Here is a 13,911-nt window from a genome sequence, read left to right on the forward strand (position 1 = left end):
CACAGAAAAGGTGAACGGATGGACTCTACATGCCTGGTTCCCACCGTGAAGCATGGAGGAGGAGGTGTGATGGTGTGGGGGTGCTTTGCTGGTGACACTGTTGGGGATTTATTCAAAATTGAAGGCATATTGAACCAGCATGACTACCACAGCATCTTGCAGCGGCATGCTATTCCATCCGGTTTGCCTTTAGTTGGACCATTATTTATTTTTTAACAGGACAATGACCCCAAACACACCTCCAGGCTGTGTAAGGGCTATTTGACCAAGTAGGAGAGTGATGGGGTGCTACGCCAGATGACCTGGCCTCCACAGTCACCAGACCTGAACTCAATCGAGATGGTTTGGGGTGAGCTGGACCGCAGAGTGAAGGCAAAAGGGCCAACAAGTGCTAAGCATCTCTGGGAACTCCTTCAAGATTGTTGGAAGACCATTTCCGGTGACTACCTCTTGAAGCTCATCAAGAGAATGCCAAGAGTGAGCAAAGCAGTCATCAAAGCAAAAGGTGGCTACTTTGAAGAACCTAGAATATAAGACATATTTTCAGTTGTTTCACACTTTTTTGTTAAGTATATAATTCCACATGTGTTAATTCATAGTTTTGATGCCTTCAGTGTGAATGTACAATTTTCATAGTCATGAAAATACAGAAAAATCTTTAAATTAGAAGGTGTGTCCAAACTTTTGGTCTGTACTGTATAGTACCAGTAAACGGGAGATAATCGTCAGTCCAAAGACTTTCTACATGGTCCTAAACCAAATTGTTGTCAAATCTCGCAGAGAGGACAGGGTTATATTTCCTACTGACTGTTTCCTTTCTGAGGATATAGTGATGGGGTATGGCTTAATAAAGGGGACAAACCCAGAAGTATTTTTCCTACTGCAGACAACGCATTGTAGGGGAGGCTCCTGCTGCAGCCATTGATATTACAGCCATATACCTGCAGCTAACCTTCGAGCTCCAATTTCAGTGCGAGCGGTGACAGGAAGTGCTGGGATGCGGAGGTCCGGCATGAGGCGAGTATCTGCGGCGGTGAGTAGTGTTCGCAGCCTGGTAATAGAAGTATGATACCAGGCTGCTGATTACCATTCCCCGCCGCCACGGTGTTCAAAGCACAGCAGTGTAATCGTCACGCTGCTGTGCTCAGATCAATGACACAACTTCGCTATGTCACTGTATCTGAAGGAGCCTTTACACTGACTTAACAGACCATGTATCTAATCCCAGCCTGGTGCTACCCCACAGAGCCATGTATCTCATCCCAGCCTGCATGCTACCCCACATAGTCACACATTACACTGCGGCGCCCACAAAAGTGGACAGAGCGGTGTCACCGCTAAAGTGGACGGAGTGGGGTCAAACATTACACCGCTTCTACGCTAGAAGTGGACTGGAGTAGAAAAAAACGACATAGGGCTATATGGGCAGTTCCCACAAAGCTCTTACATAAGATAGCACTATGATAGCCATACTCTACTCAGTACATCAAAGCTGTCAGGTTGTCATTAGTAAGAATAATGTAGAATGGTTTTTAGTTTCCAAACCTAAAATGTTCTATTTATTTTTTTTTTAATTATTAAAGCACAAAACTTGGACAAGTGCAACCACTAAAGCATGCTACCCACCACTTCTTCTGTGACAGCTTGCCAACATTAATTGCCATTTCACTTGCGTGGGTCTGTAAAAGAAGATAAATTAATGTACATTAATGACAACAGAGGTCATTTATAAAGTGAATATTGACACCAAATGGTCCATTTACAAAGGGAATAGACACACAGCATATGAAACTCGTCATGAAACTTTGTGTTTCGTTTCCAAAATTTCAAAAAAAGTCACCAGGATTATATTTCCACAAATGATCCTTAAGGCAAATGTCTCATGAAGGCTTATAAATAGAAGTTGGCCTGGCAATCAGCTGTAATTGTTAAACAGGTTGTCTGGTATAAAGAAGTTATCATCTATCCACAGGATAGTTGGGGGGGAGGGGGTCTAACTGCTGGGACTTGCTTCGTTTCCCCAAAGGAACAAGGGGAATGTAGCATTACGTGCCGACCACTCTACACTTGAAGGGACTGGTTCAGTCAATGTAATGTTTATGAGCAGCTCCTCCCTATGGAGGATGATATTTCTATTATGCTTTATATTTTCTCATCATTTTTAAGAAATAGACTAGGTATTATACAAGTTTGCAGTTTCTGAATATAAACAGCGATGTCATTCCCTGACAGCAAACACCATGAAGATGGTGAGGAACTAAAAGCCTAAAAGGAGAAATTTACCATCCATCCCATCTATGCCTGAAACTCTCGCCACAAAGTCAGAAATTTTGTCTCAAGTGGTACTGTGCAACTTTTTGCCATTTTGCTTTGGCCCCGGCACTTTTTCAAAAAGCGGGTGGGATTTAGCAAAATGAGTCATAGCCTATACAAAAGTGTATGCCAGTTTAATGTATGTAATGAAAAAAAAACACACATTGTAACCAAAATCTATGCTAGCTCAGATTCAATTTTCTTGAGCATGCGGTAAGCGCAAAGATTTGAGAAATTTACAGAAATTTTGGTTACAAAATTTACAAAAGAAGGGGAAAGGAGGTCTGAACGATCTGGGAGTCTCCACGGGACATCTGCGATGAGATTGATCACTTCTGCATACCAAGCTCTTCTGGCTCAGTTAGGAGCCACAAGAAAGACTAGTACTCCCTCTGTCTTGATCTTCTTGATGAGTCTGGGAATTAGCGGCAGAGGTGGAAGAGATATGGCAGGCGGAAATGCGACTAAGAGAGGACCAGAGCGTTGAAGATGATTGCGAGGGGGTAGCGAGACATGGAGACGAACCGAAGAACTCGGTTGTTCGTCCTGGATGCCATCAAGTCGACGCCGGGTGTGTCCAAACTTACGCAGATTTGCTTGAAAACCGATGGGTTCAGGACTACTCGCCTGAAGAGAAACTCTGGCAACTTAGGAAGTCGGCTGCCCAGTTGTTCACACCAGGAATGTGGACTGCTGATATAGCGGGCACTTTCTTTTCAGCCCAAGCTAGAAACCGATGGACCTCAGACATGATGGATCTGCTTCGATTTCCACCCTGGTGATTTATGTACGGGAAGGCTGTGGCATTGTCGGACTGGATGGGCATGGGTCTACCGTTAGAAGATCCTGCCAGTGCCAAAAGGCAAGGTAGATGGCCCTGAGTTTCAGGATGTTGATGGGAGTGAAGACTCCCATGATTTCCAGGGGCCTTGGACTGTGAACTGGTGAAATACTGCTCCCCAGCCGAGCAGGCTGGCGTCTTTCGTCACGATCTGCCAGTGTAATGGGAGAAAGGACCTCCCACGGGGAATGAGGGGGGATAGAAGCCACCATGTCAGCGACTATCTTACATGTGAAGGGAGAAAGATGTAGCTGTCCAGAGAGGAGGTTCTCTTTTCCCAACTAGATAGGAGTGCGAGCTGCAGAGGACTGCACGAAGGGAACAGTCTCCATTGTGGCTGCCATCTTGCCCAGCACATTCATACAGGTCCAAAGCGGATGGGTGGGGATAGGCGTCTGAGCAAACGAACCCCAAGAAGGAGATCTTTTTATCGGGTAGAAAGACTGGCTCATGCGGTATCAAAAAACATGTCTAAGAAAATTAGGCACCGAGTCAGGATGAGAGACGACTTTGCCGTGTTGATGAGCCAGTCCAAGCGAGACAGCGTGTTGAGAGTCTGTGGAGGCTCTCGCAGCAAACCCGGCAGGACGAGGCTTTGATCAGAAGGTATGTAGGGGATGATCAGAATTCCCTTGGGGCGAATGAAGGCCATGATGGTCGCCATAACCTTCATGAAGACCTTTGGGGCAGAGGCAAGCCCAAAGGGGAGCGCCGTGAATTGAAAGTGAGAATCCTGGACAGTGAAGCGAAGTAACCTCTGAGTAGATTCGCAAATTGTGATATAAAAGGTAAGCATCTTGAATGTCCACAGAACGGAGGAACTCATCTGGTTCCATAGAGGCAATCACAGAATGGAGGGACTCCATCGTGAAGTGGCGAAGTCGCACTCGTTTGTTCAAAAGCTAGAGGTCCAGGATGGGGCGGAGAGAACCATCCTTTTTTGCAGGGCTGTGGAATCGGAGTCGTGGAGTCGGAGTCTGTGTTCATTTTGGTGGAGTCGGAATAAAATTGTCACAGGTGTGTCAGAAGTGACAGACAGTCGCCCTGCAGTTGGTTGCAGGAGATCTCTACGTTTGGAATTACAGACACCTTCTTAGAGGCTGTCTCTAGGACCTAGCGGCTACCTTCCTCTGGCTAATTAACACCCTGGCCTGGGTGTATAAATACTTGTTTTGTGTCAGGCGGAGGTGCCCGCGATATTCATTACTCCTTGTGAAGGCTTCAGCGAGAGCAGCACTTCTTCCTCTTTGGTGCATGAGGACGTGAACACATTTGTCTGGAGTCGTCTAAAGCTAAGCAATTTTCCCTTGTTTCTCCTCCCTTGTTGTCTTTAGTGTTCAGAGGGGATCGACTAGTGCTCATCCCCTTCCTTCCCTAGCCAGGGCCACATGCCAGGGAAACACAATCATGGAAATTGAGGAGTTGGAGTCGGAGGTTTGGCTTACAGACTCCACCACCCTGATAGGGACGTTAGGGGAGACAGGTTGATATTCTATCAGCCAGGAGGTCTCCACCCCCCCTTTTCCTATAGTCGGGGCTTCCTTTCCCTCTTCCCATTGTGTTGCACCAAGTATTCCTCACACCTTGAGTGACAAAAATGGACTGACTCAGACTTCTAAAATATATAATAAATTAGGTACAGCAGTTCAATGCAGTATGTGTTGTAAATTTTTCATAAAAATTTGGAGAAGTTATGAAATGTCCTAAAAATGTGTGTTCTATTTCTGATCTAAGCTTTTAGTTGAGATGAATCTGTGCTGCACTTTATGTACATGCTCAGTAATGGGGCAGTGCTGTGGAGTTCAAGTTGTGGAATCAGGGAAATTGAGGAGTCGGAAGTTCGGCTTAACGACTCCACAGCCCTGCTTTTTTGGGACCACAGAGATTGGAGTAGAAACCTGAAAACCACTCCTGAGAAGGAAAGGGAACGATGACTCCGGATTGAAGTAGGGAAGTGATGGCTTGAAAAAATCCGGGAACCAGTGAGGGTTCTCTTTGGGGCTGGGATTCGAAAAAACGGTAACAGGGGAGAGATGAAAAACCTATTTTGTAACCGGTGGAGACACCCTCTCTGACCCAGGTGTTGACAACCACGTGTCCCTGAACAGAAAGGGGAGACTAATGAGGGATTTTTTGGAAGCAGCGTCTACATTCCAAGCCTTAAGCGAAAAGACTCAGCACATGGCCATAATGTTGATAAGAGAGATTGCTGAACAACCTGCAGCGCGGAGAGACACTGTGAGGAGATATTTACCACTGTGGGCAATTTCATCAGTGAGATCGGCTAGTTCATCAGGTGGGGCACCTGAAAGGATGCCTTGACGAAGGAGCTTTGCTCAGCCAGGAAACCGGAGACTCCGTAAAAGTTTGAGCAGGTCGGGAGGGAAGGGGTACAGGATATACATATGTCTCCTTCTCTGGACATCTGAAAACGTTTGTCCGGGTGCTCCCACCCGTGGGAACATATCTTGTCAAACTCCTAATGGTTTGAAGACACCGGGGAAGGGCGTTTTACCCTTTTGAAGGATACTGTCGGTTCCGTAGAAGAGGAGTCCTGTTCCTTGATGATGAGGGTCTGATTGATTACAAGAAACAGACTGTTCATCATGTCCTGCAGGTTCAACGCTTGCTCAGAATTAAGGTTTAAATCTGACTCAGAGTGGAGGTCAAACCCCTGGCTGTAAGGGGGCTGGGAGAGGAAGAGTGGGAAATAGATGCTATTCTGGAGGATGTGGATGGTGAAGGAGATCCAGAGGAAAAGGAATGAAACCGCCTCGTTGATCTCATGCATGATCTGCTATGTCGGAGTGAATGGGAGGGTGAGCCCAGTCCCTCCGTAGCGTGGAACGATCGGGGCACCAGCGTCTGCTGCTGTATTAGGCAAACATTTGATGACCGAAACCATCGTCTCGGAAACCCTGGTCAGATCGGCAACAGATTTCGATAGTGAGGCGGCCCACTTGGGGGGAGTGGTTGCACTCTCTTCCCGGGCAGTGCACATGCTTCAGGGTAGCTTGCATCACAGGAGGGCTACAGTCGGGGCAAGTGCTAGCCAGAGGGCAGTTTTTTATTACAGGAAGAACAGGCAAAGTGAAGAATGATAGGGGTGGGAGATGGGCGTGAGTCTCCCTAGAGCTGGACATAAAGCAGGTACTAGTGTGGGTACTGCTGAGGAGTGCTGAAGCCTGTCTGCCCTATTAGATGGACAGAAAAATCCGGTCGGGCAGAGGAAATTTGTGCTGTGGAAGAGTTCCTCTCCAGAGGTGATGTCAGGATGGGGCTGGCACTGCGTGCGTGGTCCGTGGAGGAGATATGTGCCAAGGATGTATCCTATTCTCATGCGGTGGACATTGGAATGCCGCCGGCAGCATGAGTGGTGCAGTCGGCGGCAGAGAATGATGGCGACAATACGGGAGGAAGGGGCAGGGCCCAGGGAGGCACGCGATGATAAGGTGACAATACCCGACCAGTCAAGAAGGAGAAAGCGGATTGGCTGCCGGGTGGGGCCACAGAAAAGAGACTGGAGAAAGCCCGTGCGAAGGCCCCAGGAGATGGGGGCGTGGCCAAGAAACGTAGGCCTCAGGAAAGCCAGGACTTACAAGATTAACATTCACGTCTGGAGAAGTGCATGGGCTGTGAGCATAGCCAAGGCCAGTAAACTGCTGGGCCCGAAATGAGCAAAATGAACAAAAAACAGTAATTCAGGATTTTGGTTTTTTATAAAATGCCGCCGTTCACTGTGTGGTAAAAGTGATCAGACAGCTTTATTCTTCCGGTCAGAACAATTACAGGGATACCATATTTATATAATTTTTTTTATGTTTTTGCGCTTTTACACATCCATTTACGGGAACGCACCGCAAAATAAGATGTACTGGTACGTCCAATGTCGGGAAGGGGTTCACTGCAGTAGGCCGTTTCAAGGCTGGCGCATAAAAAGATACATTTTTCCCAAAGTTTTTTTATTTTTTTTACAGAACTATATAATATCAGACCAAAAGTTTGGACACACCTTCTCATTTAAAGAAATTTCTGCATTTTCATGACTATGAAAATTGTACATTTACACTGCAGGCATCAAAACTATGAATTAACACATGTGGAATTATATACTTAACAAAAAAAGTGTGAAACAACTGAAAATATGTCTTATATTCTAGGTTCTTCAAAGTAGCCACCTTTTGCTTTGATGACTGCTTTGCACACTCTTGGCATTCTCTTGATGAGCTTCAAGAGGTAGTCACCGGAAATGGTCTTCCAACAATCTTGAAGGAGTTCCCAGAGATGCTTAGCACTTGTTGGCCCTTTTGCCTTCACTCTGCGGTCCAGCTCACCCCAAACCATCTCGATTGGGTTCAGGTTTGGTGACTGTGGAGGCCAGGTCATCTGGCGTAGCACCCCATTACTTTCTTTCTTGGTCAAATAGCCCTTGCACAGCCTGGAGGTGTGTTTGGGGTCATTGTCCTGTTGAAAAATAAATGATGGTCCAACTAAACGCAAACCGGATGGAATAGCATGCCGCTGCAAGATGCTGTGGTAGTCATGCTGGTTCAGTATGCCTTCAATTTTGAATAAATCCCCAACAGTGTCACCAGCAAAGCACCCCCACACCATCACACCTCCTCCTCCATGCTTCACGGTGGGAACCAGGCATGTAGAGTCCATCCGTTCACCTTTTCTGCGTCGCACAAAGACACGGTGGTTGGAAATAAAGATCTCAAATTTGGACTCATCAGACCAAAGCACAGATTTCCACTGGTCTAATGTCCATTCCTTGTATTCTTTAGCCCAAACAAGTCTCTTCTGCTTGTTGCCTGTCCTTAGCAGTGTTTTCATAGCAGCTATTTTACCATGAGGGCCTGCTGCACAAAGTCTCCTCTTAACAGCTGTTGTAGAGATGTGTCTGCTGCTAGAACTCTGTGTGGCATTGACCTGGCCTCTAATCTGAGCTGCTGTTAACCTGTGATTTCTGAGGCTGGTGACTCGGATAAACTTATCCTCAGAAGCAGAGGTGACTCTTGTTCTTCCTTTCCTCAGGCGGTCCTCATGTGAGCCAGTTTCTTTGTAGCGCTTGATGGTTTTTGCAACTGCACTTGGGGACACTTTCAAAGTTTTCCCAATTTTTCGCACTGACTGACCTTCATTTCTTAAAGTAATGATGGCCACTCGTTTTTCTTTACTTAGCTGCTTTTTTCTTGCCATAATACAAATTCTAACAGTCTATTCAGTAGGACTATCAGCTGTGTATCCACCAGACTTCTGCACAACACAACTGATGGTCCCAACCCCATTTAGAAGGCAAGAAATCCCACTTATTAAACCTGACAGGGCACACCTGTGAAGTGAAAACCATTTCCGGTGACTACCTCTTGAAGCTCATCAAGAGAATGCCAAGTGTGTGCAAAGCAGTCATCAAAGCAAAAGGTGGCTACTTTGAAGAACCTATAATATAAGACATATTTTCAGTTGTTTCACACTTTTTTGTTAAGTATATAATTCCACATGTGTTAATTCATAGTTTTGATGCCTTCAGTGTGAATGTACAATTTTCAGTCATGAAAATTCAGAAAAAGCTTTAAATGAGACGGTGTGTCCAAACTTTTGGTCTGTACTGTATATATATATATATATATATATATTTTTTTAATTGAAAATCACTCAGCCGAAATGGCCTGCAAGAATTCACAATTGTGAGGACGGTGGATCTCACACTTGTTGGGTAATAGGCAAGATATTGGGAGTGGGGTGGGTGCATAGACTTCAGGTTAAACTGGGAATAAAAGCTTTTGCTTTGCTACATTACTCTTGCCTGCATGGTTCTCAAAGGACCTTGCTCCTCTATATCCATTGTGTTACAAATCTCCATATATATACTGGACTATACACTTCTGTACACTATGGTCTTCTATGGAGGACTGAGCTCATGTAGCTTTGTTGGCACACATCCTGGACAACCTAAAAGCACCTACAATGAGTGAGCTCCTGTGCACATCTCACCTGAACATGGAATATAATATTCTTCCTGAAAGTAGTCCCTTCAGTTTTATTAAAGGGAACCTGTCAGCAGGTTTTTGCTGCCTCATCAGAGAGCAGCCTGATGTAGGCAAAGAGAAGCTGAATCCAACAATGTATCACTTAGTTTACTGGGTGCAGCTGTTCTAAAAGATCTGACGGTGTCAGATTTAAAATGAAGCAGAGCTGAGAAAGCAAACCCGACCCACAGCACAGTAAACCCCGCCCACACCAAGCTCTCCATGTGTAAAATGTATGAAGTCAATAGACAGTAAGGTGCTTTTCACAGGAGGGAGTGTTGCCGGACTAGTCCGCAATGTTAATCTTTTAGTGATAAATCATGCACGGTTAGTAAACAACAGCATGCACTTTTATAAGTGACACATCCCTGAATTCTGTATTGCAGCCTCTATCTCCAGCTGTCTTCAGATTACACAGCAAAAGCCTGCTGACAGATTCCCTTTAATAGTTGAATTCAAAGGGTGAAACATTACTAAGTTACTATTTCTCTTCCTTTAATCCAAAAATAATAATGATTACGGTTTGTGCAGTCGAGAAAGTCCAGGCAGTGCACATAAACATAAGCCTATGGATGAATGAAGTGGTTGTTCAAGTGTCCTAGTTATAAGCGGTGTATCAATCAACAGTAATCAACATTACACAGCTCTGCTCAGAGATCCTCAATGTTCAAAAAGAAATAATAAAAAATAAATACTATGGAGTTGGTCTCTTTTTAGCTGCAATACCTTAAAGTCTTCTGAGAAGGATTTTTACAAGATTTTGGAGGACTCTGTAGGATTTTTTACCCATTCGTCCGTAAGAGTATTAGTGAGGTCAGACGAGGGCTCGGTTCACAGTCTCCACTCTAGCTCATCCCAAGGGTGTTCAATAGCGTTGAGGTCAGGACTCTGTGCGGCCAGTGAAGTTCTTCGAAACTCGCTCAGCTATGCCATTATGGACCTTACTTTGTGTACTGAGTCAGTCATCGGGAACATAAAAGGGTCTTCGTCACTTAGAAATTCTATTGAAAGTCAATCATGAGACACCTCATCAATGCAGAAAGAGCTTCCATACCAGCATCATGGCAGCAAACGGAACGGCTTTCTCTTAATCTGTGCATCCAAAAGGTTGAAGAGACACATGGAAGAAATTCCAAATTTACAACTGTTTTGATACGTTCTCACTCATATGGTTCTACTGGATTGAGTTCCAAGAATCAGGAGCATACTAATCTATTTTGACAAATTACCACTGACTCATGTGTTGCACAGAAGATCTGTGGCCAGTTCTCTAAGATGTTTGGAACAACCTCCCTGCCGATTTCCTTCAAAAACTGGGGTAAATGTTTAAGGCTATGTTTGCTGCAGATTTTTATGCAAATTTTTAGCTGCGTTTTGCAGTACCAGCAAAGTCCATGAGAAACAGAATTCTCTGTTCAGACATTGTTTTTGTTTTTTTTCCGTATTTTTTGCCTTGGTTGGGTTTTTGGAAAATAGAGCATGTCACTTCTTTCAGCGTTTTTTCACCCATACGAAGTAATGGGTGGTGAAAAAAAAACGCTAAAAAAAAAAAAAGCGTTAGAAAAAAAACGCACCAAAATTCGCATCACCGTTTTTTTTAGCATTTCTGTTGGCAAAATAGAATGGGGTTCCTTTTTATTCACAGAACTTTATGTACAGTACAGACCAAAAGTTTGGACACACCTTCTCATTTAAAGATTTGTCTGTATTTTCATGACTATGAAAATTGTACATTCACACTGAAGGAATCAAAACTATGAATTAACACATGTGGAATTATATAGTTAACAAAAAAGTGTGAAACAACTGAAAATATGTCTTATATTCTAGGTTCTTCAAAGTAGCCACCTTTTGCTTTGATGACTGCTTTGCACACTCTTGGCATTCTCTTGATGAGCTTCAAGAGGTAGTCACCGGAAATGGTCTTCCAACAATCTTGAAGGAGTTCCCAGAGATGCTTAGCACTTGTTGGCCCTTTTGCCTTCACTCTGCGGTCCAGCTCACCCCAAACCATCTCGATTGGGTTCAGGTCTGGTGACTGTGGAGGCCAGGTCATCTGGCGTAGCACCCCATCACTCTCTTTCTTGGTCAAATAGCCCTTACACAACCTGGAGGTGTGTTTGGGGTCATTGTCCTGTTGAAAAATAAATGATGGTCCAACTAAACGCAAACCGGATGGAATAGCATGCCGCTGCAAGATGCTGTGGTAGCCATGCTGGTTCAGTATGCCTTCAATTTTGAATAAATCCCCAACAGTGTCACCAGCAAAGCACCCCCACACCATCACACCTCCTCCTCCATGCTTCACGGTGGGAACCAGGCATGTAGAGTCCATCCGTTCACCTTTTCTGCGTCGCACAAAGACACGGTGGTTGGAACCAAAGATCTCAAATTTGGACTCATCAGACCAAAGCACAGATTTCCACTGGTCTAATGTCCATTCCTTGTGTTCTTTAGCCCAAACAAGTCTCTTCTGCTTGTTGCCTGTCCTTAGCAGTGGTTTCCTAGTAGCTATTTTACCATGAAGGCCTGCTGCACAAAGTCTCCTCTTAACAGCTGTTGTAGAGATGTGTCTGCTGCTAGAACTCTGTGTGGCATTGACCTGGTCTCTAATCTGAGCTGCTGTTAAACTGCGATTTCTGAGGCTGGTGACTCGGATAAACTTATCCTCAGAAGCAGAGGTGACTCTTGATCTTCCTTTCCTGGGGCGGTCCTCATGTGAGCCAGTTTCTTTGTAGCGCTTGATGGTTTTTGCAACTGCACTTGGGGACACATTCAAAGTTTGCCCAATTTTTCGCACTGACTGACCTTCATTTCTTAAAGTAATGATGGCCACTCGTTTTTCTTTACTTAGCTGCTTTTTTCTTGCCATAATACAAATTCTAACAGTCTATTCAGTAGGACTATCAGCTGTGTATCCACCTGACTTCTGCACAACACAACTGATGGTCCCAACCCCATTTAGAAGGCAAGAAATCCCACTTATTAAACCTGACAGGGCACACCTATGAAGTGAAAACCATTTCCGGTGACTACCTCTTGAACCTCATCAAGAGAATGCCAAGAGTGTGCAAAGCAGTCATCAAAGCAAAAGGTGGCTACTTTGAAGAACCTAGAATATAAGACATATTTTCAGTTGTTTCACACTTTTTTTGTTAAGTATATAATTCCACATGTGTTAATTCATAGTTTTGATGTCTTCAGTGTGAATGTACAATTTTCAAAGTCATGAAAATACATAAAAATCTTTAAACGAGACGGTGTGTCCAAACTTTTGGTCTGTACTGTACATGCATAAACAGAGACAGAAGGACAGTGAAAAAAAACGCTGAAAAAACTCACAAAAAAACACAGCAAAACCTGGGTTTATGACACAGCTGATTTCCTGACAGAGATTAGGTTTTGCTGCAGATTTGTGTGAACATAGCCTAAGATGGGAATACAGTTTGACTGTGTGTAAGAAGGCACTAACGTTGAACCAAGTGACTCCATGTACTTACTGGATAAGTGCAGCTCTCTCAAAGTACTTAACAGCCTTTTCACAAAACTTCTTGTCAATGTAGTAGGCTCCCAACCATTCAATCACCTCAATGTTTGATGGAAAATAGCGATAGGACTGCAGAAAAAAAATAATGTAATTTTAATTTTTAGAACAAAAGGAGCTAAATGCAATTCCAATAACCAATCACAGCTTAGAAAGATCTTAACAAAAAGAAATAATGAAGCAGTGACTGGTATCAATTAAGAATATACAGTATGAATGGCACTAATGTACAAAAGTAGTACACAAATACAAGGAAAAAAGAAATGCAAATCGTCAAAACGCTAGCTGCTGGTACCTATTGTGGCAATGCCAGATAGGCTAGGGTTAAATCCTAGCTCTGCAGGCTTTGATTAGTGCACCGGGTTGGCTCTACATATAACCAGGCTAAGTGTTCATACAAAGCAGTCAGCTCAGAGAAGCTGACCAGACTGGATGTGTCTTGGAGCTTGAAAGAGAGAGACAGGCCAGAATCCCTCTCTGAGAAGAGTCTGCACAGACGTGTATGAGTAGCCAGAGTCTGCTCTGTTTAGTTACTGCCTGCACAAGGCTAGGGATTTATGTTTATGAGTTTGTTTTGGTGCTGCGAAATCTGTGAAAAGCAATAAAAACTGCACGTGTTTGGACCAAAACTGCATTGCTTGTGTGAACGCTACCTAAGGCCTAATGACTACCAGAGAGAGTGAATCCCTACACTATGAATTAGTTGATGTAACTATTAACTTTAGCAGTATAGTTTTGCAGATTTCATAGTACATTGAACACACCTCACAGTAGAACTGGAATGCTTCGGACTTGTCACCCTGAATATCGTACAGTTCTCCCAGTTTAGCGAGTGCATGGGAATCAGTCGGTATAATGTTTATCAGTTGTAACAGCCATTCGATTGCTTGATTAGGATCGTCAAGCATTTCATACCTAAATACACTTTGTTAAGGTATGTATGCACAATGAACAACTTATAAGGTTAACATGAAAGAGCGTTTCCATCCATGTGTGTTTTGAGGGACAAAAAAGAAAAAGTTCCCTTAAAAGGGGTTATCTCATTTTGTCAAATGAGCAAAATTGCTACTACAAAGTGCTTGTAAAAACAAAGTTGGCAATTTACCTCTTATTAAAAATCCTCTCCATTCTGAAGAACAGAGGGATTTTCAATTTTATGTACTCATGCACTGCAAAGCTGT

The 13,911-nt window shown here is 44.0% G+C and overlaps 1 protein-coding gene across 2 annotated transcripts in view; it reads right to left on the reverse strand.

Annotated features, from left to right (window-relative positions):
* The window catches only part of IFT88 (intraflagellar transport 88), a 95,347-nt gene that overhangs the window by 17,945 nt on the left and 63,491 nt on the right, over positions 1-13,911 (reverse strand). For both annotated transcript variants that reach the window (XM_073662369.1, XM_073662374.1), the window contains exons 19-21: positions 13,495-13,645; positions 12,687-12,802; positions 1,627-1,679 (exon numbers count right to left, since the gene is read on the reverse strand). In XM_073662369.1, coding sequence (XP_073518470.1) covers positions 1,627-1,679; positions 12,687-12,802; positions 13,495-13,645 — 320 coding nt within the window. The remainder of the gene's footprint in view (positions 1-1,626; positions 1,680-12,686; positions 12,803-13,494; positions 13,646-13,911) is intronic.

The sequence above is a fragment of the Phyllobates terribilis genome, unplaced genomic scaffold (assembly GCF_046119375.1).
Source record: "Phyllobates terribilis strain yellow unplaced genomic scaffold, ASM4611937v1 Scaffold_2__4_contigs__length_985480577, whole genome shotgun sequence".
NCBI lineage: Eukaryota > Metazoa > Chordata > Amphibia > Anura > Dendrobatidae > Phyllobates > Phyllobates terribilis.